This window comes from Lepidochelys olivacea, assembly GCF_965140295.1.
Source record: "Lepidochelys olivacea isolate rLepOli2 genome assembly, chromosome: 2".
Classification (NCBI taxonomy): domain Eukaryota; kingdom Metazoa; phylum Chordata; order Testudines; family Cheloniidae; genus Lepidochelys; species Lepidochelys olivacea.
Genome location: NC_140412.1, coordinates 7,407,662 through 7,434,799, shown reverse-complemented (window position 1 = coordinate 7,434,799; position 27,138 = coordinate 7,407,662). Strand labels below are relative to the sequence as shown.

General features: G+C 41.5%; 1 protein-coding gene across 3 annotated transcripts in view; it reads right to left on the bottom strand.

Annotated features, from left to right (window-relative positions):
* Nucleotides 1-27,138, bottom strand: part of LOC311516100 (t-SNARE domain-containing protein 1-like) — a 698,551-nt gene that overhangs the window by 335,386 nt on the left and 336,027 nt on the right. For all 3 annotated transcript variants that reach the window (XM_084619794.1, XM_084619795.1, XM_084619793.1), the window contains one exon: nt 7,718-7,808. In XM_084619794.1, the coding sequence (XP_084475920.1) occupies nt 7,718-7,808 (91 nt within the window). The remainder of the gene's footprint in view (nt 1-7,717; nt 7,809-27,138) is intronic.

Below are 27,138 nucleotides of genomic sequence, written 5' to 3'. Positions count from 1 at the left end.
GGGGATGCTTTACCCTTTGAGTTTTCCATATATTCGCCTATGTATATACTAAACAGGACTGATTTTGCCTAGTTTATGCAACCTAACACTTAAAAGGAAAGAGCTGGACACTATTGTTGGACAAATAAACTAGACCAGAAACAATACAAGAGAAAATACAATAGGGAACAATCATAGACTAGTTGTCTCCTAGAATACTTTATTATCTATTTAATAAATAGACTATGATGCTCATCCATGTGGTATCTGGACTACATGACCTAAAAGGCCTTTTGCATGTCTAATTTCAACAGGCCAAATCCCAAAGCCCTTATATTTCACTCTGACATTACTAAAGCCTAGTCTAAAGAATAAACATTTGCTGGTAGGGAAGTCGCTTATGGGTGTGATTTTTATGACATTTTTATACAAGCAAAAGCCTAATGCAGATGTACTTATACCAAGAAAAAAAGTATAGCTTATTTCACTCAGGAAACTGGTACAATCTACAAGGGCAAAATTACTTTTTTGTCAATATAAGCTGTATAGTTATACCAGCAAACCTTTCCTAGTATAGATCTGACCTAAGGCAAATTCCCATTGGCGTCAGTGGGAGTTTGACTTCAGGCAAAATCTGAGTAAAGACCTCAGGTTTTATCCATCTGATTTCACAGGAAGTCTGTCTGACATCATGACATTTATTTTAGGGCTGGTCAAACCATATTTGAAGAACACATTAGTAGATAAATTTCACCAGTACTCACAGAACACCATATTCAGGAAATACGTTTTGCAGCATTCAATCAGCAATATTATTCAGTGAGTATATAATGTGATGAATATCAGTCAAATTTGCCAAAAACGCCGAAAAATGCCTTTTCCGCTATTCGGCCAGATCTAATTGATATGAATTATCATGTCATACTAATGATGCTAAAGTCAAGAAATCAATAATTGCAATTCTTGTTACAAATCCCCATATTCTCCTTTGGGAAAACAAGTATTTGTTCTCAAGCTGCAAAAAATACAAAAACAAAAACAAAACACAACACCACACACTCTTTATCCATTATACAACAAACACACAAGACGGTGCGATAATATAGGCATATTGAAAATGAAAAGCAAACATATTACAGCATGATGCTCTAGACAGCACATTTTAATTCATGCATTTAGTTCATGACAACACATCTACAGAAGAGATGTTATCAGTGGAACAGACTGTTGTAGCCTGGTCTCCTGCAGCTCCTTTTTAAATGCCAAGGCAGACCCCAAATGTCTTTAATGCCGGGGACATTGATTCTGGGAGAATGAATGTCACATCAAAAGGAGTTTATTTGGATGATGACGAATGACTGATTTGACCATTTTGTCTGATGGATCATTCTGTACTCGGTCTGTGCTATGCCATTAATAATCATCTTCATTCTGATTGGCTTAGGGACAAAAGAGTTCTAATCAGAGGACGGCTTGTCTATACATTTACCAACATGCTGGGAAGCAGGGAGTCCTCAGTAACAAGCCCTCCTCTCTGGAATTCACTTCCCTGGGACATTCGCCTTAGTTGAAACCCTACCTCATTTATGAGAGAATACGAGATGGAACTCTTTGCTCAGACCTTCCCTCTAATTGCCATTCTGGAATTTCTTATTTTACTATGTTTCTCTCACTTTAAAGTCAGGGGTCACTGAATACTTGTTCTAGTATATGGGAAAGTTGCCTTTCATATTTATATCTTATAAAGGACAATTAGTACAGTGATGAGTACCTCATAAATACTTGTAATAATACAGAAATAACACTAATAAAATGATGCTAATAAATACAATAAATAAATAACAATAATAACAACAATACTTTCCTTGTAAGAATAAACAGATTTATGATTTTATTTTTAAACCTTCTTCAGCAAATAATGGGGGGCCATACTCCACTCTGTTTGACAAACACGGCTTCTCCCAAAAACAACGAAGAGTCCTTGTGGCACCGTAGAGACTCCCATAACTTATACTTAATATACTCTAAGCAGCATTGAGAGACTTAGTAATGGATAACATGACAGTTGCAAACAATGTGCAGCTTATTTTTATCACAAACAAACACAGCCCGACAAGAGCCAAGATAGTCTTTGCTCACCATGGTACCCAGAACAAGAAAAGCATTCTCCCTTATTCATGGGCTCAGTGATTGAAAATAAAATCTCTAGTCATTAAAATCTATTTTCTGGTAGCAATATTGTTCAAGAGCCTCTTTAGCAAATGGATTTGGGGAGTCCCTCCTTTAGATGTTAGCTATTTGGGGATAACTGGAAAAATGAGTGCTTGGTGATGGACATTAATGAAATTCCAAACACAGTCCCTGCCACCCACCGCTCCTGACTGAGAACTTTGCAATCCACCACCAGTGAGGAGTAGCAGAATATCACAATTAGCAAGAAGGGCTGGATGAAAAGCAGAGCCATCAGCACACATGGTTTCAGGCCCCAGATCACTGCGGGTGTGTCTCCCCACCTAGTTCCAGTTCCCAGGTTGTTTAATCCACCCCCGGTAACTGTTTTGACCAAAATCCATCCAAACCCAGTCCTGCACCCATTGGAGTCAATAAGAATTTTATCACTGACTTCAAAGAAAGCAGGACCTCTTAAAATTAGGTTTTCAGTAAAAAAGGAGGCCTCAGCCAGCAGTGCTCTAGTTCAATGGGCAGCAGCATTATGGTTCGAAGATTGAGGGTTTGGGACCAACACTATATTATTTTTTAATCAGCGTGTGTGTTGGATCATCTTCCAGAAACCATCCGTGGTTCAGAAGAGTACTCTGAACCCTTGAAGTTTGCATCTTAAAATTCAAGACCCTTGTGGGCTAAAATATTCAGGTTTGCATTGGGGTATGTTGGGAGAAAGGGAGGGGGCATCATTAAAAAAAACTATAGTCTATTACAATCACTGCTCAAAAACATCTAGCAACTTTGTGCATGTTTTAGTGTTTCAGACATTGCTGAGGAATAGGGAGGTAGATTTTATAAGGGATGGCAGATGCATTATTAAATTATTAAAAATCACTTAATAACAATAATCACATCTGGCTCTTACATCACAATTCTCATCCTGAGATTTCAAAGCACTTTAGAAGATGGGAACATGATCCCCGTTTTAGAGATAGAACACCATCACTTTTGAACATGCTTTACAAACATGGATTCAGAGATATTCTCTGCCCTGAAGAACTTATCTAATGAGACCATTCAAACCTAACATTAGCCCCATAAGAAACACTGGAACCCTAGCCTGACCCAGTGTTAGACGGGGCTTTTCTGTGTGAGCCCTTTAATGTTGGTTAGAGATAGCCCCAGCATGACTGTGTGTCCAGCTAGATCAGCATCCTGCCTTCTCTCGCATGGATCCAGTCACTGGTGTATCTACACCAGAATCTTTATTCCTGATATACTATGAATTCACCCAGGTGGGCCTCCTGCCTCCAACAATTCCAGTCAATAAATGATGCTTCAAAGGAAGGTAGGAAAAAAAACCCATAATGCACTTGGCTGGTGGCACATCACTGTTGGAAAAGAAAAACTTCTTGTGCAAAGCGGTACACAGAAAAATGGATCAGAAGGGACTGACCACAAAGCTTTAAATCAATGGAAGGTTTCTCATGCTATAAGAAACTTTACAAGAGGAAAACTTTGGAACACTGTCCACAGATTCCTCCAGAGTGACTTAGAGACCCAGCAACCAATCCCTATCAGAGCCATCTGTTTTATATAAGGGACAAAGTCTACAGGATTACATCAAAATTTGTAGGTTAAATTATTTAAGCTACACACTGTTATAAAGGAAGAGTGAAAAAAGATTTGTTAAATTAATTGACCAGGGAGAGGAAAAGTTATTATGTGATATCAACACAGAGTTGTGAGTTTATTTCTCCTATTACCATAAACGTTTGCATCTCTTTTCCTTTCTGCTCTTAAATATACTTTCTTTAATTTAAAAACTTTACATCCACTACAGTGAAACCTGTTCTGATCATAGCCTCCTCTGCTGGAATCCACCTGGGCTTCAAAGGCTGATAATGACATTCAAGAATAATGACAGGTTTCAGAGTAGCAGCCGTGTTAGTCTGTGTTGCAAAAAGAAAAGGAGGACTTGTGGCACCTTAGAGACTAATATATTGATTTGAGCATAAGCATTCCACTGAATGCATCCGATGAAGTGAGCTGTAGCTCACAAAAGTTTCTGCTCAAATAAATTTGTTAGTCTCTACGGTGCCACAGGTCCTCCTGTTCTTTATTCAAGAATAAGGCACTGCTAATATTTTTCAGCTGGCCTTATTTGACTTCCCCCTGGACCCAATTTGTGTTGCACAAAATAACATGGGGATCTGCAGAGAATGGCCAGGCCATCGCATCTCTATAAAGTCAGTGAGGCACCTTTTGTTTCATTCCAGCCAGCTTTAGTCTGGCCATTCAACAGCCCCACAGTTCATTCTCTCTCTGACAAAGGCTACCGCGACCCTCGCTAGAGTATTCATTTGCTGGTACATCCTTTTCTTTACCACTCAATACAGGCAGGCAACAGGAAGAAACAATGCTTGTGCTCCTTTATAAAACAACGTAGAGTTTTACATTAACACAGCTTCAGCCCCTTAGGGAATATTTGGACAAACCCTGAGTTGGGCAGTTCAACTAATACTTGTTCTAGATGGAGAGATACTTGAAGCAGTGTCTAGGAAGGATGGAAACATGGAATTCTGGAGAACACCAGGGAGGGAGGGAGAAGATGCAGGGATAGTTTGGGGGAGCAGCAGCCCTGGACACCACAAGGAGGGCAAATGCAGAGTGGGAGAGCATATCATATGGGAACATCAAGCAGAAGCGACTGTAGGGGTGGGGAGGGAGCCGAAGGTGCATGGGTGGTTTAACGGAAGGTTAGGTAGTGAAAGCTACAGGAAGAGCAGGTGTGAGGAGAGCACAGGTTGCTGAGAGCACACCAGGAGAAAATCCAGTAAGGGGGAGGTATGATTCATGGGTCTATGCTCTAGTAGTGTGGGTAAAGGACTAGAAGTTGAGAGACAGGGATTATATTCTTGTTTTAGCTACTGAATTACTGTGTTACCTGGGGTCTGTCATTTAATAAACACTCAGGTTGATTCTGTTCTCCAAGATGAGCACGAAAGGTGCTTAAGCAAACTAAGCCATCATGGGGTAAAAGGGAAGATCCTCTTATGGATCACTAACTGATTAAAAGATAGGAAACAAAGGTCAGGAATAAATGGTCAGTTTTCACAAATGGAGAGAGGTAAATAGCAGGGTCCCCCAAGGATCTGTACTGGGACCAGTGCTGTTCAACATATTCATAAGTGATCTGAAAAAGGGGGTGAACAGTGAGTTGGCAAAATTTGCAGATGATAGAAAGATATTCAAGACAGTTAAGTCCAAAGAAGACTGTGAATAGTTACAAAGGGATCTCACAAAACTGGGTGACTGGGCATCAAAATGGCAGATGAAAGTTAATGTTCATAAGCGCAAAGTAATGCACATCAGAAAATATAATCCCTACTATACACAGAAAAGGGGTCTAAATTAGCTGTCACCATTCCAGAAAGAGATCTTGGAGTAACTGTGGAGAATTCTCTGAGAACATCCACCCAATGTGCAGTGGCAGGCAAAAAAGCTAACAGAATGTTAAGAACCATTAAGACACAAATAGATAATAAGACAGAAAATATCATAATGCCATTATATAAATCCATGGTACGCCCATACCTTGAATACTGCGTGCAGATCCGGTCATCTCAAAAGAGATATATTAGAATTCGAAAGGGTAAAAAGAAGGGCAACAAAAATGATAAGGGGGTATTGAACAGCTTCCATATCAGGAGAGATCAAAAAGACTGGGATTGGTCAATTTAGAAAAGAGATGAGTAAGGGGGGATACGATTGAGGTCTATAAAATCATTAATGGTGTGAAGACAGTGAATAGGAGGTGTTGTTTAACCCTTCACATAACACAAGAACTAGGGAATCACCTAATTAAATCAATAGGCAGAAAGCTTAAAACAAACAAAAAGGAATGCTTCTTCCCACAACACACAGCCAACCTGTAGGACTCATTGCCAAAGGATGTTGTGAAGGCCAAAAGTATAAATGGGTTAAAAAAGAACTAGATAAGTTCTTGGAGGATAGGTCCATCAACAACTATTAGCAAGATGGTCAGGGATGCAACCCAATGCTCCAGTGTCCCTAAACCTCCAACTTCCAGAAGCATCTGGCACGGACCACTGTCAGAGACAGGATACTGAGCTAGATGGACTATTGGTTTGATCCAGCATGGCCATTCTTATGAGCACACAACAAGCCCTGGCCTCTTCTCCAATGAGAATGTGATGGGCCAAATTCAGCAGTGACATAAATGTGGTAAGTTACACATTAGAAACAAGTTGGTCAGAAAATGAGTGTAAGTGGTAAATTGTTAGAAATTGCTGGACAACCAGTAGGGGTGTAACCCACACCAATGTGGGGGAGTCAATGGGAGATGCACCCACTTATGTTAGGAGCTTCTTCTCCTTCTCCTTCTTTCCTATGTCTGATGTAGAGCAGCAACTATAGTTTCACCTGAAGTTGATCAAGCCAAATGGCTACATCAGGGGTAGCAGAATTTATTGCGGTAATGCCTCCTTCATATTTATAAATTGGGCAGGAGGTAGCGATATGTTCGATGGTCTGTTGTGGGGAATCACACTTGCACACTGGGAAGTTTTTGATTTTCAATTTGTGCATTAGATGTCTGCATCTGCCAAGGTTAGTTCAGATTTGGTTCAGAGTTGACCAAGATAAATATGGAAGGTCAAACCGAGGAACCTTCAGCATGGGATCCAGCACAAGATACTTATTTTTTAAGTCTTGTTTAGCCCAACCTGCTTTTTGATCGTAGCCTGATTGCATGTGGCTAAATAAATATTCCCAGAGAGGCTTGCAGGACTTATGACATTGCAGGGGGCATTATCAAGGTCTTGATGGATAGGGGCTGAATATGCCCCTGCGAAAATTGGGGCTAGCATGGCATAAATTATAATATGGTGAGGAATTACTTTAAGTTACAAAGTGAGGCTTTGAACCCCTGTCTCCCCCATCCTGGGTGAGTGTTCTACCTACCGGGCCATTGAGTGTAAGGGGACCACCAGCAGCATCCTTTGTGTGAGTTTCAGCATGCTCTAATTTTCCCTTCTCTGCCTCTCAGTATGTAAATTGAACATACTTGCACTCGATGAATGCCACACCATGCAACTGTCACTCCTTTGTCACTTACATCCACTTTCACCTATTTGTAGACTCACTCCTACCCAGTGTGAAATTTGCTCCTCTCTTGACATCATCACTAACTAGTGTCTAGGGACTTCCATGGGACCTTCCCCTGCTACTCCAGTTGACATGTGGGCTCTTAAGTTTTAAACACAGTGTAGGAAAGAGCTGGGATTTCACTATGTGACTATAGATTTCTAATTTAATGAGAGCCAGCCTCAGGAGAGAGCTCTTTCCACAAGTCCTCAGAGGTCCCTTGAATCCGTTTTGCAATGATGATTTATCGAGGCAGCATGCAATTTAACACTATCACCATATCAAAACAAAGAAAATTATAAAGATATCGAGCTCAGCAACTTTAAGGCACTTGCTGCCCACCACTTATCTTTAAAAAACAAAAACAAACTTTTATCTAAATGGCATCCCAAAAGGCACATACCCTAGATGAGCCTCTGACAATCTCAGACAGCTGCTTGATAGCTTTGGTGCTGGTAGTAATGGTTTTATTGGTCTCTTGCTGGGTTGCATGCCTGTAGAAAAAAAGAGACCATGCAAATTACAATTACAATTTAATTTTATAATGACTCACTCAAAAAACTCTCATAACACATTCCTGCTATAACACCAATATACACACAGGCTATGCTATGAAGCTGTGATGGCAGGTATACATAACAGAAGCAGCAACATGAAGGTTGGATAATAGTAAATGTTAGAGAGGGGATCCAGCAAATGGTCACCTGTTGTAGTCAGCAAGAGATATGGGTTGGGATCTGTGGTTTAATATGGGATGGTGCAAAGGGAGTCAGTGGTGGGTGGAGGGAAGCAGACAGACTGTTACATATAGCTGCTTTGGCAATAACAAAGGAGGAGAGGAAGGCTGAACAGAAAGAGAGAAAAAGAAAAAGAGGGTCGAGAACAGAAAGAGATGTGATGAAGGAGCTAGACGAGGACGAAGTCGGTAAGCATGAGGTTTGGTATTCTGACCTGTAATTTACACCAAGAGGGTACTACCAGTTGGTAAGGTGCACATAATGCAGTTGTGGGTACAGGCGGTTAAATATGCTAGCAAGAAGCAAGACTAATCCATTCTGTTATCTGACTCTCCAGTGGTCATGATTATTATTTCTTGGATTTACTGAGTGCTGACAGCCTGCTCCCTGCTGTGCAGGGCAGAGGGAGACACAGAGGGCTACATGAGGGCATTGCCATGGAAGATCTAGAAGACAGATTCTGTATCAGGCAGTAAAAGTAGGTCAGGATGAGGTTTAGCAGGGGGATTTAGGCACTGCAATGCAACTACAAGGTTAGCCAACAGTTGTGCGGTGGTTTTGTGAATTCCAGTGGCACCTAAATGTTGGGTTTAGGCACTCAAAGTGGCAGTTAGGTGCCTAATTCTCCCTGATGACTCTAGTCCAGACTCCGCCCAAAGAAGTTTACCAGCTAAATCAAACATGGCTGTCAGCAGGTAGATATTAATCCCAACCCCTCACTCGTATTGTATTGCTCATTTCTGCTAGAAGGGTGAAGTCTTGTTAAAAGTTGGGCAGAAAGGTGAAAAACAAGTGCATAAATTACTCGTGAACAGAACAATTACTTCTTAAAAATAGGCTTCCAATACCTTACTGGTTATCCAACATAATAGAAAAACAGAGAAATCACCTGAATACATGCACAGCAGATCACTACATGAGGCTTAGAAGTCATTTTTACATGGCCATACGCAGCCATTTTTACACGGTCCTATGCAGCCAATCTATCAAGTTAGTAATCAAACGTATCATGTTTGCATTAGAAATACAGATCCACCTATTATCTTCTCTACCAAACTCAAGCAGAGGAAAAGGCCTGGTAGTTTTGAAGAGAAGTAACACAGATTCCTGAGGCATCTGGAGAAAATCACCTTTTTTGCCACTTCAGTGGCACACCGCAACCAGAGTCCATAGTATCTCTATGGAGTGATGAGAGGGCAAACAAGAGAGACAATCATTTATCTTGCTATCACTCCACACAACCTGGGCCTGTAACTAATGGCTAGTAGTTCATACAGAAAATAAACACACATAGGTCGTCTGTCCCACAGCGTCCCTGCCTTGGGCCCACTACCACACTCTACCCCAGGACTGCAGGCACTGTCAAAAGGTGTTCTCTTCCAGGCCCTCAGTTCCAGCCCTTCTAGCTCCTTCTTCTTGGAACAAACCCAGCTCAAAAAGAAAGTCTTTCCAGGGCACAAATATATTTTCATCCCCAGCCTCCTCTTTTGGTGGTCAGGGCAGCCTCATCCCCTTCTTTGGCTTCCTCTTCCTGTCTGGGATATAAAGCAGCTGGGCCTGGCTGCCTGATGAGCTCCAGCTGCCTTACCCTTCTTGCATCTCTTCTCTTCCCTGCCTGTTCTTTGACTCCATCCAAGAAGCACATGGAGAAAGCACTGCAGAAAAGGACCTAGAGGTTACAGTGGACGAGAAGCTGGATATGAGTCAACAGTGTGCCCTTGTTGCCAAGAAGGCTAACAGCAGTTTGCGCTGTATAAGTAGGGGCATTGCCAGCAGATCGAGGGATGTGATCATTCCCCTCTATTTGGCATTGGTGAGGCCTCATCTGAAGTACTGTGTCCAGTTTTGGGCCCCACACTACAAGAAGGATGTTGAAAAATTGAAGAGAGTCCAGCGGAGGGCAACAAAAATGATTAGGGGGCTGGAGCACATGACTTATGAGGAGATGCTGAGGGAACTGGGATTGTTTAGTCTGCAGAAGAGAAGAATGAGGGGGGATTTGATAGCAGCCTTCAAGTACCTGAAAGGGGGCTCCAAAGAGGATGGAGTTAGACTGTTCTCAGTGGTGGCAGATGACAGAACAAGGAGTAATGGTCTCAAGTTGCAGTGGGGGAGGTTTAGGTTGGATATTAGGAAAAACTTTTTCACTAGGAGGGTGGTGAAGCAGTGGAATGCATTACCTAGGGAGGTGGTGGAATTTCCTTAGAATCACAGAATCATAGAATATCAGGGTTGGAAGGGACCTCAGGAGGTCATCTATTTATGATCCCAATAATTCATTATTGGAATAATAATTTTTAGATTATTGTTAGATTCCAAACCTCCCTCCCTACCATAGAATAATAGGATATCAGGGTTGGAGGGAACTTCAGGAGGTCATCTAGTCCAACCTCCTGCTCAAAGCAGGACCAATCCCCAACTAAATTATCCCAGCCAGAGCTTTGTCAAGCCTGACCTTAAAAACCTCTAAGGAAGGTGCATGACTTCCATGAGTGAGGGTTCCATGATTGAGCCTTTAACAAATGTTTCCTTTTAATATAATTTAATATAGAACAAGACACTAGAGTTGATCCTCAGTCACCTTCTTAACCTCAAAAAACTGTCTATCTACAGAAGTTGGAAATTTCCATATGGACAATCCCCATCCCAAAAGTAAAAGGCCTCATTAATTCTATACATTCAATTATTTTCAATGTCTGAAGTTGAGTAAAAGCCCAGCTTTGTTTGGATTCCAATACAAATGTTGACCTTACATACAATATATCAGCAGTTCTCAAACTGTGAGTCGGGACCCCAAAGTGGGTCACAACCATATTTTAATGGGGTTGCCAGGGCCAGTATTAGACTTGCTAGGACCCAGGGATGAAGTTGAAGTCCAAGCTCCACACCCAGCTGGGCGGCAGGGCTTGGCTGCCTCCCCTTCTCCCAGATGGGGGTGGCGGGGCTCAGGTTGCAGACCTCCCCGCCCTCACCTGGGGCAGTGGGGCTCAGGCTCTGACCCCTCCCTCCCAGAGTCATGTAGTAGTAACTTTATTGTCAGAAGGGGATCGCTGTGTCATGAAGTTTGAGAACCCCTGAAGTACATAATACATTCAAGTCTGGTGTAAACTTGTAACTTGGATCCTTCAATTTGTCTGCCTTAAAAAAATTGCTTTCCATCCTCCTTTTAAAACACATTTTTAACAACACTGTCGTGCTCAACTTTGGTAGTTGCAAGTGTCTTGTCAGCATAATTAACTTACTATGCTTCAGCCTCAGAGATACATTCAGAAATCAGACAGTGATTATATTTAATTTACAGTAAATGCTATTAAGATCTTCATTAAAAATAAAGGCCTTGGAATTCCACCTCCTGCAGCATTTTATTTTACTTTAATATGTAACAGTAATAAGATATGCAGCTACTACTATTATTATTATTATTATTATTATTATTAGCTTCCTCCATATCCATCTCCCTATGGAACTGTGCAAGTTAATTAAAGGGGTGTCTCAGATTAACACAATTTCATTTTGAGAAAAATCAGCCACACACTAGTAAGTTAAATATATGATCGATACAGATATAGTGTGAATATTTTATATATGCTGAAAAGAACTACAATGGCTATCATGATGTACTGCAGCACTACAAATGGGATGGAATTCTCTTAGGAGGAGTAAAGTTTTCTGATTTGTGTGTGTTTATAAGAAAGGATGCAAAGATACTGTACTCTATAAACCACCGGTGGTGAAAGCTTAGCCCACATAATTCTACAATCAAACCCATGGCTGCCATTTTCTTTAATATGGAAGTATGGCCCATTGGATGTATAGTTCCCAGCATGCAGTTCAGACAGGTCCTAGACTAAGAATTGCTTATTTGTAGGCACTAAATAATGGTATGAACTAGGAACTGTGATCTTAGATTGTATTCCCAGCCCTGCCACTGACTTGCTGTGTGATTTTAGTCAAGCCATTTTTGCTTCAATTTACCACAGCTGTGCTTCATTTATCCAGTTTTAAAATGAGCTCAAGTGAGAGTCAAGCAAAGTGATCTCTCCATTTCCCTCATCTACCTCACCGGGGTGTAATGAAGCATGTTCAGTATTGTTTGTACAAGGTTTTGAGATTCTTAGTGAAAAACAAAGTACAAAATATGATCAGACCCTTAGGACTGACTTCAAATGAAGCAGCAGAGAGTTAGAGAAAACAAAGGGGTTCATCATGTTTATCTTCCCCTCCATCTGAGGCTCCCTGCCATAAACAACCCCAGGGATGGATTTACATGCCAGTTCCAGAGGTGAAAGGCCACATACTAATCCAATTAAACATACAGTTTCACTTTACATTGTTTTTTAGGATTACACTTGTAAAAGGCTCAAAAAGGAAATTACTTAACACTGGCTCCAAGCTCACTAAACAAACAGCAAAACAAGACAATTTCAAAGAGAAAAAGTGACTCGATACTTCAAAAGGGACAAAAGGAAGTTGTTAGTGGGAGATTAAATTCATTATTCTGTTAGATACTAAAAATCATGGATTGAACAGAGACACTGCATTTGTGGCTTATTACAACAATCTGTAACCCACTAAGCCCTTCTTTTTGTCCTATGACTGCAGAGACATTAATGGGCCACTCTACCTTAAATGGTCCCTTACAATATGTGCTATTTATGCGAAACACTCTGTTCTACCTTGCTATGAGTACCTATCCCAGACCGGAACAAGAGCTATGTGTGGACTGAAAGCTTGTCTCTCTCACCAACAGAAGGTGATCCAAATAAAAGATATTCTCTCACCCACCCTGTCTCTCTAGTTTGCTTATGTTATATGAGTTGGCAGGGTCTCAGAACAGCTTCAGCTCATATCAGGGATCTACAGACACACTGCGGACAGTACCAGAAAGTCTGAAATTAATACCAGAAGAATGGAGTGACTTTAATAATCATTTAATGTTCAGCCTATTTTTGGAAAAGAATTTAGGATGAGAGAAGAACACATAATTGCTATTTCTAGGATGGCCAGGAGCCTTCAGATATGAGGCTGCATTTCAAAACACGCTTTCTTAAAAGGAGCATAAACACTCACTGCATGGAAGATTTTCAAAGCAACTGGGGGATTTAACCACACAAGTCTGATTATTTTAAAAACGTGTGTGTGCACGTGCACACAAACAACACTAAAAAAACTATGTTAAAAATGGTTTCAGAGTAACAGCCGTGTTAGTCTGTATTCGCAAAAAGAAAAGGTGGCACCTTAGAGACTAACCAATTTATTTGAGCATAAGCTTTCGTGAGCTGAATCCGATGAAGTGAGCTGTAGCTCACGAAAGCTTATGCTCAAATAAATTGGTTAGTCTCTAAGGTGCCACAAGTCCTCCTTTTCTTTTTATGTTAAAAATGTCACAGCTGTGAAGTCAAGCACTCAAGAGTATTGAGATTGAACCTGGGGGCCTTCATTCACGCTGACCTCTTTGTTTGGAATAAACCTCCACTTTTCTCCATCATGTGGTCCCTTTACATCTCTCCTTAAAAGCCACCTCCTTCCAGGAATTCTTTCTATCTCCTTCTCCTCATCAGTAATCTCACCACTCTCTCCTTTACCTGAACTATTGTTCAATATCAGGTCTCTGTTTTGTCTACCTGAGGCTATGTCTACACTGGCAATTGAATGACAAAACTTTTGTCTTTCGGAGATGGTTTTTTTTTAAAAAAAAAACCCTGCAAGACAAAAGTTTTGCCTTGACAAGTGCCAGTATGAACAGAGCGTTGTCAGCAGGAGTGCTCTCCTGTCGACAAAGCTAACCCTGCTCATTGGGTAGAAAAGTCTTAGAGTGTAACTTCTTTGGGGCAGGTGAGATACCCTATTGCATGTACATGGTCGTTTATGATGCTATACAAATGATTATTGAGAAGTTACAGAGAGCATTTTAAGTCTGGGCAAATGCAGCTGTCACCCCAGACATTGCTCCATCATTCCTGATTAGTAAGCCATGACTTGTATAAGCCATGACTTGTATACTTGTACTCTTGTATAAGTAGGGGCATAGCGAGCAGATGGAGGGACGTGATCGTTCCCCTCTATTCAACATTGGTGAGGCCTCATCTGGAGTACTGTGTCCAGTTTTGGGCCCCACACTACAAGAAGGATGTGGATAAATTGGAGAGAGTCCAGCGAAGGGCAACAAAAATGATTAGGGGTCTGGAACACATGAGTTATGAGGAGAGGCTGAGGGAGCTGGGATTGTTTAGCCTGCAGAAGAGAAGAACGAGGGGGGATTTGATAGCTGCTTTCAACTACCTGAAAGGGGGTTCCAAAGAGGATGGCTCTAGACTGTTCTCAGTGGTAGCAGATGACAGAACGAGGAGTAATGGTCTCAAGTTGCAGTGGGGGAGGTTTAGATTGGATATTAGGAAAAACTTTTTTACTAAGAGGGTGGTGAAACACTGGAATGCGTTACCTAGGGAGGTGGTAGAATCTCCTTCCTTAGAGATTTTTAAGGTCAGGCTTGACAAAGCCCTGGCTGGGATGATTTAACTGGGAATTGGTCCTGCTTCGAGCAGGGGGTTGGACTAGATGACCTTCTGGGGTCCCTTCCAACCCTGATATTCTATGATTCTATGACTTCTTATCTTCTGTGCAAAATCCTACCTCTTCAGCAGGCTGAAAGGAGTAAACACACATTATTATGGAAGTACAGCTGTTGGGGTAGATGCAGACATGCACACAGGGGTCTAAAAGGTTGCATCAGCCATACACAAAATATTTAGATGCCAGCGACAAGCACAGTAATAACAGACTGGATAGAGCTAGACTGATGCATTCAGGACATTTTCAGGATAATCACTGTCAGCTATTTTTGACAGGTCAAGTCCCCAGTTGAAAGTTCACAGTTGGGTCATGGTGGAGATTACAGATCAGATTGTGTGGATAGATACCACATATTGCCAAGAAAGGGGATATCATGGCACCCTCCCTTTAGATACCATTTCTCTAAACCAATTTATGGAGTTTACAACACCTTAACTATCAAATATCATCCTAATAACCTAGAATTTATACTGCTTCTTATATCAAAAAGGATCTTAAAGCACTTTATAAATTACATACGATATAAGGAATCCTTTCATCCGCTACAGCAAGACAGCTACCTTTGGTGACAACTCTTCAATCAACATGGCAGCATTTTATGCTCATTTTGCACAACTGTAAATGACTGCTCAGGGGCTAGGGCCATACAGAATTAGGTCCAGCAACTTGACGCAACAGTTCAGCACGGGAACTGAAGACTAAAGCACACGATTAAAACCAGAATTGAGACAGGGACTTGTTTGCAACAGTTATGACACCAACACTGTAGCCAAAGCTCTGTTTTGGAGGGGCGGTGGAAGAGGGAATAGAGGGGGAGAAGCACACTTCAGAAAGGGTACAGCTGATTTCTATTACACACATCTGCGCCCTAACAAAAGAGCAATACCATGGTTTTCAAGTACATATCAAGAATATATCTATAAGTACCTACATGGAGAACAAATATTTAATAATGGGCTCTTCAACCTAGCAGAGGAAGGTATCACACGATCCAATGCCTGAAAGTTGAAGTTATACACATTCAGATGGCAAATAGGAGCATAAATTTTGAACTGTGAGAGTAATTAACCATTGGAACAATTTACCAAGGGTTGTGGTGGATTCTTCATCACTGGCAATTTTTAAATCAAGATTGAATTTTTTTTCTACAAGATCTGCTCCAGGAATTATTTTGGTGAAGTTCTTTGGTTTCTGTTATACAGAAGGACAGATTTAGGGTTGCCAGCTTGGTAATATTTAAAAACCAGACATTTCAGCAGGAGTGCCGGAATTTCCCTTGCCCCAAATCTTCCACCCAACGACCCACGCCTGCCATGCCTCTTCCCCCAAGGCCCTGCCCCATCTACTCCTCTTTCCCCGTCCCCGTCATCACTCGCTACTTTTCCCCTCCCCCTGCCCAGGTCAGGAGGGACTTGCCTGCAGAGCCAGGGCTGGGAGCTGCAGCCGCCCGACGCAGGTAGGAAGTGGCCCCAGCTGAGTAGGGGCTGGCATGGGTGGGGACCCAGCACCTCCCCACCTCCAGTAACTACACTTTGGGTATCCAGTCAGTAGATCTGACTGGACACTCTCAGGTCTCCTTTTTGACCAGACATTTTGGGCACCTGGCCACCCTAGTCAGACTAGATTATTACAATGGTCCCTTCTGGCCTTGGAAGCTATGAATCTATGAATATTTACTGTGCCAGCTTAAACTTCTTTAGATTTTCTATCCCATTTAGTGTCTAAGATTTGCAAAGCAGCTGAACAATTTTATGCATTTAGAAGTTGGTGATCAAGGAGGTTTGACTATAATTAAGACAGGTAGCATACTCTATCGTATACTATATGCTCATAAGATGATACTCTGGTTAAGGTCTTTTGCACAGCAACTGGAAAGTGTAGCACAAATTGTAATTTGTTTTTCTAAAAGAAAACGAAAAACTACTGTTTACTATGTGGGGAGATGGGTTATATGACTGTAACAGATAGTACACCTGTGTCCACACCCTACATACTATTGTAATAATCTTTGTACAAAGTATGCCTTGTGAGGTATCATTTGAAAACTCATAATTTGCTGGTCATTATTGCCCTGATAGAATATGTGTGGTGATGTTGTGTTATAAGATTTCCCTTTATGATGTTATTAACACATGTTCCAAACCACAGCCTTACCCAAGCAGAACTTGGCAAACAGGAATGTGTACACTGTCAAATTTGCATTTAAGCAGTAAACAGAGTCATCAAGCAGGAGGGGGAGACAAAGGAAGCTCCAACAGGTGGGAAAAAACAGCAGGGAACATCTTTCCACATAAACTCTTTTTTCTCCTGAATCTCGGCTTGAAATGTTTTTCAAGGGGAAGACTGACACTATAAAAAGGAAGGACAAACACCCCAAGGCTCCCCTCTCTTTCCTCCTGCCCATCTCATTCACAGAACCAGAAGCCACAAAGGAAGCATTCACTGGATTCTGGGAGAAGGGATCCTGACTTAAGAAGTTGGTCAGTAAGACTGCTGAAAGAAAATGGTGAGAAAAAATCGTTTTGAATTTAACATAGTTTGTTAAGTTAGGCACCAGTTGCATTTTAGCTTTATTTTTCTTGTAACTGTATCTGATCCTTATGCCTCATTACTTGTACTCACTTAAAATCTCTTTCTAGTTAAAAAACTTGTTTTATTGTTTTATCCAATCCAGTCTGTTTAAATTGAAGTGTCTGGGAAACTACATTTGATGTAACAAGTTGTCTGAATAGTATTTCTGTTAAAGAAATAACAGACTTTATATAAACAAGAGTGGGCTTGGGGGTATAAGACATACATACCTGGGAGGTGGAATCTAGGGCTGGAGGTGTGCTGGGGTCACCCTGCTGAATAACCCTGGCTGGTAAGAGCCAAGGTGTGGCTATCTGGCTGCCACACACACACAGACGTAGCTGGGAGTGACTCGCATACTGGAGGCTGTTTTTAGCAGTCCAGGCTGGAGGCTACAGCAGCAAAGCATTGTAAAGGGCACCCCATGTTAGAGGGTAGTGATGACATAGTGACATATTGGTCTGGATTGTACCCTGGTATGACACAATGATCTCAAATCTCTGGTTCAAGCATTGATATGCTGAGCATCTGCATTTACGTATGTTCCCTACATTCTTTAGTTGTCAGGAGCATGAAAACAAGAAGGCACACCACGGAAGTGTAAGGAAATCATTATTTAAACCTTAAGATTGTTACCATTTTCCTTTATGTCATAGGGCTTGCTTCTATGAAGCACTGAAGTCAATGGGAGTTGAGAGTGCTCAGCATCGCACAGGATTGGGCCCATAAATTATAAACATTTGTATATTTAATTTTACATGCATAATAATTTGCATAGCTTCAGACATTCTTCTAGTCTTCAAACTCTACTGACCACGGGAGCAGCTACAGTGGCAAGAGGTACTCCTGAGATTCCTTGATAGACCCCGGGAGAGAAGAGTGACTTGATCACAGTCCATAAGTACCTGCATGGGCAACAAACAATTGCTAATCTAGCACACAAAAACATAAGAAGATCCAATGTCATGAAAAGTTGTTAATCTAGTAGACAAAGATATAGATTCAATATCAAAATACAGATCCAAGACCCAACAAGAATCAATGACCAGCTCCTGAGATTCCCAGTGGAGCAATGTTGCAAAGCATTGTCACAGCATCATCAGACTAGTCCAAAACAATGCCAGTTTACACCAGCTGAGGATCCTGCTCAATGAAATGAATTGTTCTATTAAGACACACTTGCATATAGTAATGCAACTGCTGATGCAGTAAGAGCCTTTAAATGGAGAGCACAGAATAACCAACTATAACTGATGAATTAATGTGTTATGGCCAAGATGCAATATCGTGCTTTATCCTCTAGATTTTCTGCTGTTGCTTGCATATGCAGAGAGAAGTTAAAGCACAATGCATCTTTCAACTGAGCATTTATTGCAAAAGCAAACAGAAGAAAGGCAAGCTGGAAGAGGTAGTTATTTAATCAACTTTTAGAGTACTTTTGCTGTATCATTAGGTCTCAACAGTAAGAGCTAAATCTACTTGTTTTACCTCCAAGACAGAGTTCTACACTGTTTTATGTTCACGTCTAGGACCTGCTGCTCCACTGACTTGCTCTTTGTGCAGTCATTTACATCTGGGCAAAGGGAGTGCAAAACAGTACAACTGTAATCTGGCAATTTATACGCCTACTTCACATAGGAGCAAATTAGTCAAAGTACAAGTCGGGGAGAACTGGGCCACTGGTTTCCAGTTTCAGCCATGAAGTTAAGTATACCATACATTTCTGTGGTGCCATTCATCCCAAGTTATCCCAGGGTTTTTTAAAGGAAAAGGAAGCACTTCACCTGCCAGTGAAATGCAGCCATCTCTAGGGCAGGACATGGCAAGAATTCAATGAAGCACAGCTATATTACTCAATAGTTTAGGACTGAGATATACTGTATCCAGTTCTAGTTATACAGAGAATGTTACAAAGGCAGAGTGTATTTACATAAACCAGAATTTGGCCAGGACATTGTAGGTAAGCCCCTAATCCTTGCAGAAACCTCCATGGGCTCTATAATGTCTAACTGTGAGGCACTCCATTTTACATCTCTCACTAAAAATCACAGACATATCCAGCAACACTGTAAGAGGGAGAAGGTTACATTTTTCATTCCAATCAGAGATCATACTCCACAATCATATTAAATATTTACAGGCAGCTGACCACTAGCCCTCACCAAGAAATATGAAATCAGAATGAACCCAGAACACGATTCTGTGGGCTTACCAACAGCTCTGAACTTTACATCAAACTAGTAATAAATTTCACTTCTGGTTACTTTTTCATTCTCTCTCCCACTCCTCTCTATTTTTGCCAAATGTGCAGCAATTCCCGTACCACCTCATTTCACAATAAGACGGTCAGTTGGAATCACAGCAAATGTCTTGCTACAGCTAAGCTATGTCACATACACCACTTTCCATTTAACCACTAAGCTTGTTAGTTTATCAAGGAAAGAAATTAAATTAATTGGTTGTAATTTGGTTTTGCGAACCCCTGGTTGCCTGGTGTTTATCACCTTATTTTCCTCCAGGTGCTTACAAATTGACTACTTCATTAATTGTTCTTGCAGTTTACGTGGTACTGAAGTTAAACTTACTGGTATGCAATTTCCTAGGTCCTACTTTCCCCCTCCTTCAAAAAAAAAATGGCTGCTTGTCCATTTCCAATCCGTTGAGACCTCCCCTGCCCTCAGTGAGCTCTGATAAATAATTGCCAGTGGTTCCAGTGTCACTGTTGCTAATCCCTTTAGCATTCCAGGGTGAATTTCATCAAACCCTGAGGATTTGGGCTCCATAGCTTATTCTTTCCCAGTTCGGCCTTGTGACGTCTGCATTTCCTGAATGGGTGACAGGTCACTTGATGATTACCTGTTCTGTTCATCCCTTCTGGGGCACCTGGCTCTGGCCCCTGTTGGAAGACAGGATACTGGGCCAGATGGACCTTTGATCTGACCCAGTATGGTTGTTACGTTCTTATGTTCCCCATTAATGACTACACTGTGCCTAAAAGACTGCAGTAGTATGGAGTCACACAATCCTGGCAGCAGCATTTTCATGCATCAGCCAGAAAATGTCCACACACAGCTGCTGGTACATGCTTTTTCCAGAGTGCTGAGTGCATTCCTCACCTGCCAGCTCAGCTCAGGTGGATGGTGCAGAGCCAGGGCAGTTCTGCCATATGACTACAGGGGCTGCCGGAGAAGAGGGTGTCTTGGAGCTGACAGCTGCAGCTTTTGGGTATGGGTTTGGGGTAATGTGCTCCACTAACTGCCGTGGGCTAGTGTGATGCCAATTTTTCAGTAGCTTTGCCAGTTCTAGCTCCACACTGCGGGCTCTTCCGCTCCTCCTGTGGTGTGCGGCATGCAGAAATGTAGCACAAGGAGCTGGGAGGGTGAGACAGAGAGACCTACTCCTCCCCCATCCCAGAAGCCCCAAAACAGATAAGGAGCAGGAGACTGAGAAACTGTATTCTTGTCCCTCCTGTGTCCGATGGGAAGTAGGGAGCAGATGGTATTTTCCCCGCAGGCCTTTCCCTGTCTTGTTCACTGCACTCATCGGAGGCTGTTCAGTGAAAAAAGCCGATGTTCAATATTCCTTTTTATCATAATCGGACATTGCCTGGCCCTGTGCCTCACTCACTGCACATCATGCAGGCAACTTGAACGTTCTCACTTCCCGACCTTTGAGCACTTCACTCTGCAGTCATAACATTTCCTTTTTAATGTAGATTTGGGGGGGGGGACGAGGGGGGGAGAGAGAGAAGAGAGAGTGTGTGTATATGCACGGTGAGAAATCTTGTTGTTTTAATGGATTTTATCTGTAATTATAGTTTCACAGAGTTAAGGTCAGAAGGGACTATCAGATCATAAAGTCTGACCTCCTGTTTATCTCAGGGGATAATATTTCACCCAGCCACCCCTGTATTAAGCCCAAAACTTTAGTTAGATGAAAGCATTTCTGTCTTCAGGAGACTAAACTGGGTGTCACAGGCAGAGAACAGGAGAGACCAAGAGGACCACCAATGCCCGAGGCCCCTGCAACGGCAGAGGATTGATTAGGTGAGATATGACCAGGTGATCCTAGCAGGTGGCCTGCATCCCGCATGGCAGAGGAAGGCAAGAAAACCCTAAGGTCCCAGCCAATCTGCCCTGGGAGAAAATTCCTTCCTGGCCTCAACTCTATTCACTGGTATAAGAGTTTGAACACCCCGAATGTGCCCAATACCTTGAATCCCATGTGAAATCAACTGTTGCCATTCACTTATCTTCTGCCTCTGCTATAAAAAATAAATGGGAACAAATAGAATTCAGTGGAATTACTCCAGGGATGAAAGGAGCTCATTATTTTTCTAGGTCTTGCTTTTAGCGGTTACTGCTGCAAAAAGTAAACATGGCAGATCGTTCACTGATGTGAGCAAATGAATGATTGACTCAGCTCCTCTTGAGAAACTACTTTGAATCTATTTGAGCATAAGCTTTTGTGAGCTACAGCTCACTTCATCGTATGCATCCGATGAAGTGAGCTGTAGCTCACAAAAGCTTATGCTCAAATAAATGTGTTAGTCTCCAAGGTGCCACAAGTCCTCCTTTTCTTTTTGGGGATACACACTAACACAGCTGCTACTCTGAAACCTACTTTGAATCTATCATTGATAAACAAAAGCAGCCACTTTGTCTCCTCGAGTAGGAAAGGTTTAAGGAAACACAGATATAGAGATGCACAAATATCACTATTATTGTGTCATGAAATTTCGTACTGAAAGTTTTGCTGTTTCATGTGATTTTTGCACCGCCACATATGGTCTTTTGCTTTCAGCTACTTTCACATTAAAAAGATGCAGAAAAGTTAAGCTTCACAAGCTTCTGATGCAGAGCTGTTTTGCTTGACATTGGGCTCATTTCATTTCAGAAACGGGCTTGATTTTGCTCAAGAAGAGGTCATTTTTCACTGAAAAATGGGCCCTTTTCACTAAAAAAAATATACACCCTGAGTTTGTAACAAAAAGCATAGAAATTTGGCTTCAGAGTTAGTCTGTATTTTGTTATTAGTATTTTGCATATCTTGACTTAAAGGAAGACCTTAAGCATATGCCTAAATTTAAGCATGTACTTAAGTGCTTTCCTCAGTCAGGACCAGAGTATGGAATGAAAGGTATTAAAAGTGGCACCATCAGTCAGAGGATAATAAGCAAACCTGATTGTCAATTCGAACTAATGTCTACTACTGCCGAGAAAGGGACCTCTTGATCAATGGGAACCCTTAAACTGTAAAGAGAGATATGGCGCATGTGTTTCTTTCATAGTCTACGACAGAGAATGGAGCATACACAGGAAAGAGGGAATATAACAGTTTACCACCTCCAAGAAACTCATCCTTAATAATGAAAGGAAAAAATACCCACAATTGTTACTACAGTACAAAGGCACCTTTATCAACAGTGATGACAACTGTGTGTTTCAGAGTAGCAGCTGTGTTAGTCTGTATCCGTAAAAAGAAAAGGAGTACTTGTGACACTTTAGAGACTAACAAATTTACTTGAGCATAAGCTTTCGTGAGCTACAGCTCACTTCATCAGATGAACACTGTGTGTTGCGTATTATAAGAAGGAACACAACTGCCAAAGAAAATATAATTGATTTAAAAGTTACATCAACCCCAGAAGGAGATTAAACATAAGGTACATGACCATAACGTTTATGAACCATCTTGGATCAAGGGTTGTATACACACTGAATTTGTTACCATCAGCTCTTTTCTCTCTTTAATAGGCTATGTAAGAACACAGACTGAAAAAACGCATATTGCAGACATCCAGTGGGATTTCAGTTCTACTAAACAGAAGTCCATCTATTACTTCAGTCATTGGGCAAACACTTTATAAAACCTTCACATCAGTGTTAATGAATGTTGCACCTAAATTTGAATGTTTGAGACTCTGGAGGATGCAAATGGAAATCTATTTACTTTAGATATTTAAAGGAGCTGCAAAATCTACCAAAAATAAGATTTATTTTATAAAAGCACTAAGCACTAGATTATAGAATCCTTCTCCACACTGGTGAATACTCATGTGAAGTTCCATTGATTTAATATAAGAACACACCAACATGACTAAAGTTTGTGCAATTCAGCTTTTGGGTGGGGTGGGAGGCAGAGCATGAGAGAGAAAGACCTTCCTACTCTTCTTACATCATAATTTCAGGTAAAGCTTATTTTAAATATTAGCATTGAACTCACAAAGTTTATTTGTTTTGAGATAAAAAACAGTAGCACAACAACCTGGGAAATGAAGGGTAAACTAAAAGAGTGAGGTAGTAATACTATGGATATGCCTACAGTGCAAAAAAGAAGGTGAGTTCTTAACTCGCGTTAAAATAGCAGTGAAGACAAGGCAAGCTGACTTTTAATTTGGGTTAGCAGATCAAATTCAAGCCAACTGGGGAGACAGTAGTTGAATTCACACTGCTATGCCCAATTACACAAGAATATAGGAGTGGCCATACTGGGTTAGACCAATGATCCATTTAGCCCACTATCCTGTCTTCCAAAGTGCTTTGGAGGGAATGAACAGAACCAGGAAATCGTTGAGTGATCCAACTCTCGTCATCCATTCCCAGCTTCTGGCAATCAGAGGCCAGGGACACCCAGAGCATGGAGCTGTATCCCTGACCATCTTGGCTAATAGCCATTGATGGATCTATCCTCCAGGAAATTATCTAATAATTTTTTGAACCCCATTATAGTTCTGGTTTTCACAACATCTCCTGGCAATGAGTTCCACAGTTTGATTGTGCACTGTGTGAAGAAGTACTTCCTTTTGTTTGTTTTGAACCCGCTGCCTATTAATTTCATTGGTTCTTGTGTTACATAAAAGAATAAATAACACTTCCTTATTTACTTTCTCCACACCATTCATGGTTTTATAGATTTAGATTTTAGGTTTATAGGTTTTTATACCTCTATCATATCCCCCCTCAGTCATCTATTTTCCAAGCTGAAAAGTCTCAGTCTTTTTAATCTCTCCTCATATGGAAGCTGTTCCATACCCTTAGGCATTGTTGTTCTCCTTCTCTTCAGCTTTTCCAATTCTAGTATATCCTTCTTGGGATGGGGAAACCAGAACTGCACTCAGTGTTCAAGGTGTGGGCCTAGCATGGGTTTACATAGTGGCATTATGATATTTTCTGTTTTATTATCTATCCCTTTCCTAATGGTTCCTAATATTCTGTTAACTTTTTTACCTGCCACTGCACACTGAATGGATGTTTTCGGAGAACTGTCCACAGTGACTCCAAAACCTCTTTCTTGACTGGTAACAGATAATTTAGATCCCATTATTTTGTATGTATATTTGGGATTATGTTTTCCAATGTGCATTACTTTGCCTTTATCAGCATTGAGTTAAAAGCTGAATTTCTGTGTCTTCACTGTTAGTTTGATATGAGTTCATAGAATGATAGAATATCAGGGTTGGAAGGGACCTCAGGAGATCATCTAGTCCAACCCCCTGCTCAAAGCAGGACCAATCCCCAATTTTTGCCCCAGATCCCTAAATGGCCCCCTCAAGGATTGAACTCACAACCCTGGGTTTAGCAGGCCAATGCTCAAACCACTGAGCTACCCCTCCCCCCCCAATGCATTAGCCTTAGCTAATTCAAGTTAAGAACACACCTTTTTTATGCAGCGTTGGCATACTCTCACTTCTTATATGCAGGCAGATATCTATTTTGTTTAGCTTCTAGATAGTCTAGCGAAGAGGAAGCAAATACTAACGTGTAGTGACAAATTGCTTTAAAAGGCTTTTTGATTTTTTTAAGAATATAAAGACAACTAAAAGGAACTGCACTGAGATGAGAAATGGATCTCAGCAGCTCAGTTGACACACTTTGCTCTATGCTGTATACTTCATAAACCCCTTTAAACCCCACGTCACTGCAGCTTTCTGAACTTGTAAGGGCAAACTGTGAAGTGCAGATGAGGTTAATATTTTTCTGCTCTCAAAATACCAAGTTCTTGATCTTTGAATAATTGTTTCTTTCGATTTCCTTCGCTGTACTTTTGTTCAGATTATGTTTCATTCTGATTTGTCTTTCCTTTGCAGCAACTAAAATACAGAAGGCGGAAAGATCTGTCTGGTTGGTTGTTGTTGTTCTTTTAATGACAAAGTTTCCAAAAGGCACAAAATGTAAAAGCAAATACTGCAGGTGAGGTTTCTGTCATGCCCAGCCCCACGTTTCATTGATTTAAAGATCCTTCAGGCTGTAAGATGACAATAACGCATAATTCCCAGAGCATTACGCACACTGCTCTTCCCCAGCATCCTCTGGCTCATATTGGCTCATAAAGCAGCCTAGTGGCTAGATTACCAAAACATGGAGCACGTTATTGGCCAATAAAACATCCGCAAGAGTGGCCATGTGAATAAGGACCACATTTGGGGATACCACGGACAGTAAAATTTGCACGAGCACCCAAAAGGCAGTGCTATTACAGAGTTATTCAAATCACCATTCATGGTGCATGATGAGAGGGTTTTAGTACATGGGTAAGAGAATGTGCATTTCCAAGGTGAGAGAGTGGCCATTAAAATGCATTGGCCACATGCGGCTCTTCAGAAGTTAAAATGCGGCTCAACCCCTGGCTCTGCCACAGGCCCTGCTCCCCAGTCCACCGCTTCCTGCCCCGTCCCCTGAGCCACTGTGCCCTCACTCCTCCCCCCACCCCCCGCCCCAGATCCTCCTGCACACCAGGAAACAGCTGATCAAGAGGTGCGGGGAGGAGCTGACTGGCAGGGCTGCTGGTGGGTGGGAGGCCCTGGGAGCGGGTGGGGGTTGTGCTGACGTATTACTGTGGCTCTTTGGCAATGTACATTGGTAAACTCTGGCTCCTTCTCAGGCTCAGGTTGGCCACCCCGGGCATTGGCAGTATCAAAAAAAGTAAACGTATGGAATATATTTCTCCAGTAAGAATTTGGTAGAGATATATAACAAAAAAGATACACAAACAGAAGAAATCTAGGAAGTTATGTCTAAAATAAAGAGTTTTAAGTTGACAGGCTCTGAACTTCTGTTTTGGTAAAGACAATTCTATTTTTTTGCTGGGACAAGGCAATGCACAACATTTATAATGAACTTAGATATAGTGAAAAGAAAAGGAGTACTTGTGGCTCACGAAAGTTCATGCTCAAATAAATTGGTTAGTCTCTAAGGTGCCACAAGTACTCCTTTTCTTTTTGCGAATACAGACTAACACGGCTGTTACTCTGAAACCTTAGATACAGTGAGGTATGATGGAAGTCCCTAATTGCTCCAACCCATTGAAATGTAAAAACTCTAAATCCACTTATCAGGAACTCTGCTGCTGATAGCAGATTTGTTCTTTGGGGGGAAACAAATGGATTCATTTTAAGAGTAGCTGTTAAGAGTCCAATGTGCGTAGCTGAAAGAAGAAAATTACTTGATGAAAGATCAATAATCTCTCTTCTCTCCCTGAAGTGAAGTCTATGCATAGGAGGAAAAAAAAATACTCAGGACTTCATTCTCTCTTGTCTGTGCTTTGCGTAGTCATTTGTACCAGAACAAGGCCAATGGCATTTTGGGATGTATAAGTAGGGGCATAGCGAGCAGATCGAGGGACGTGATCGTTCCCCTCTATTCGACATTGGTGAGGCCTCATCTGGAGTACTGTGTCCAGTTTTGGGCCCCACACTTCAAGAAGGATGTGGATAAATTGGAGAGAGTCCAGCGAAGGGCAACAAAAATGATTAGGGGACTGGAACACATGAGTTATGAGGAGAGGCTGAGGGAGCTGGGATTGTTTAGCCTGCAGAAGAGAAGAATGAGGGGGGATTTGATAGCTGCTTTCAACTACCTGAAAGGGGGTTCCAAAGAGGATGGCTCTAGACTGTTCTCAATGGTAGCAGATGACAGAACGAGGAGTAATGGTCTCAAGTTGC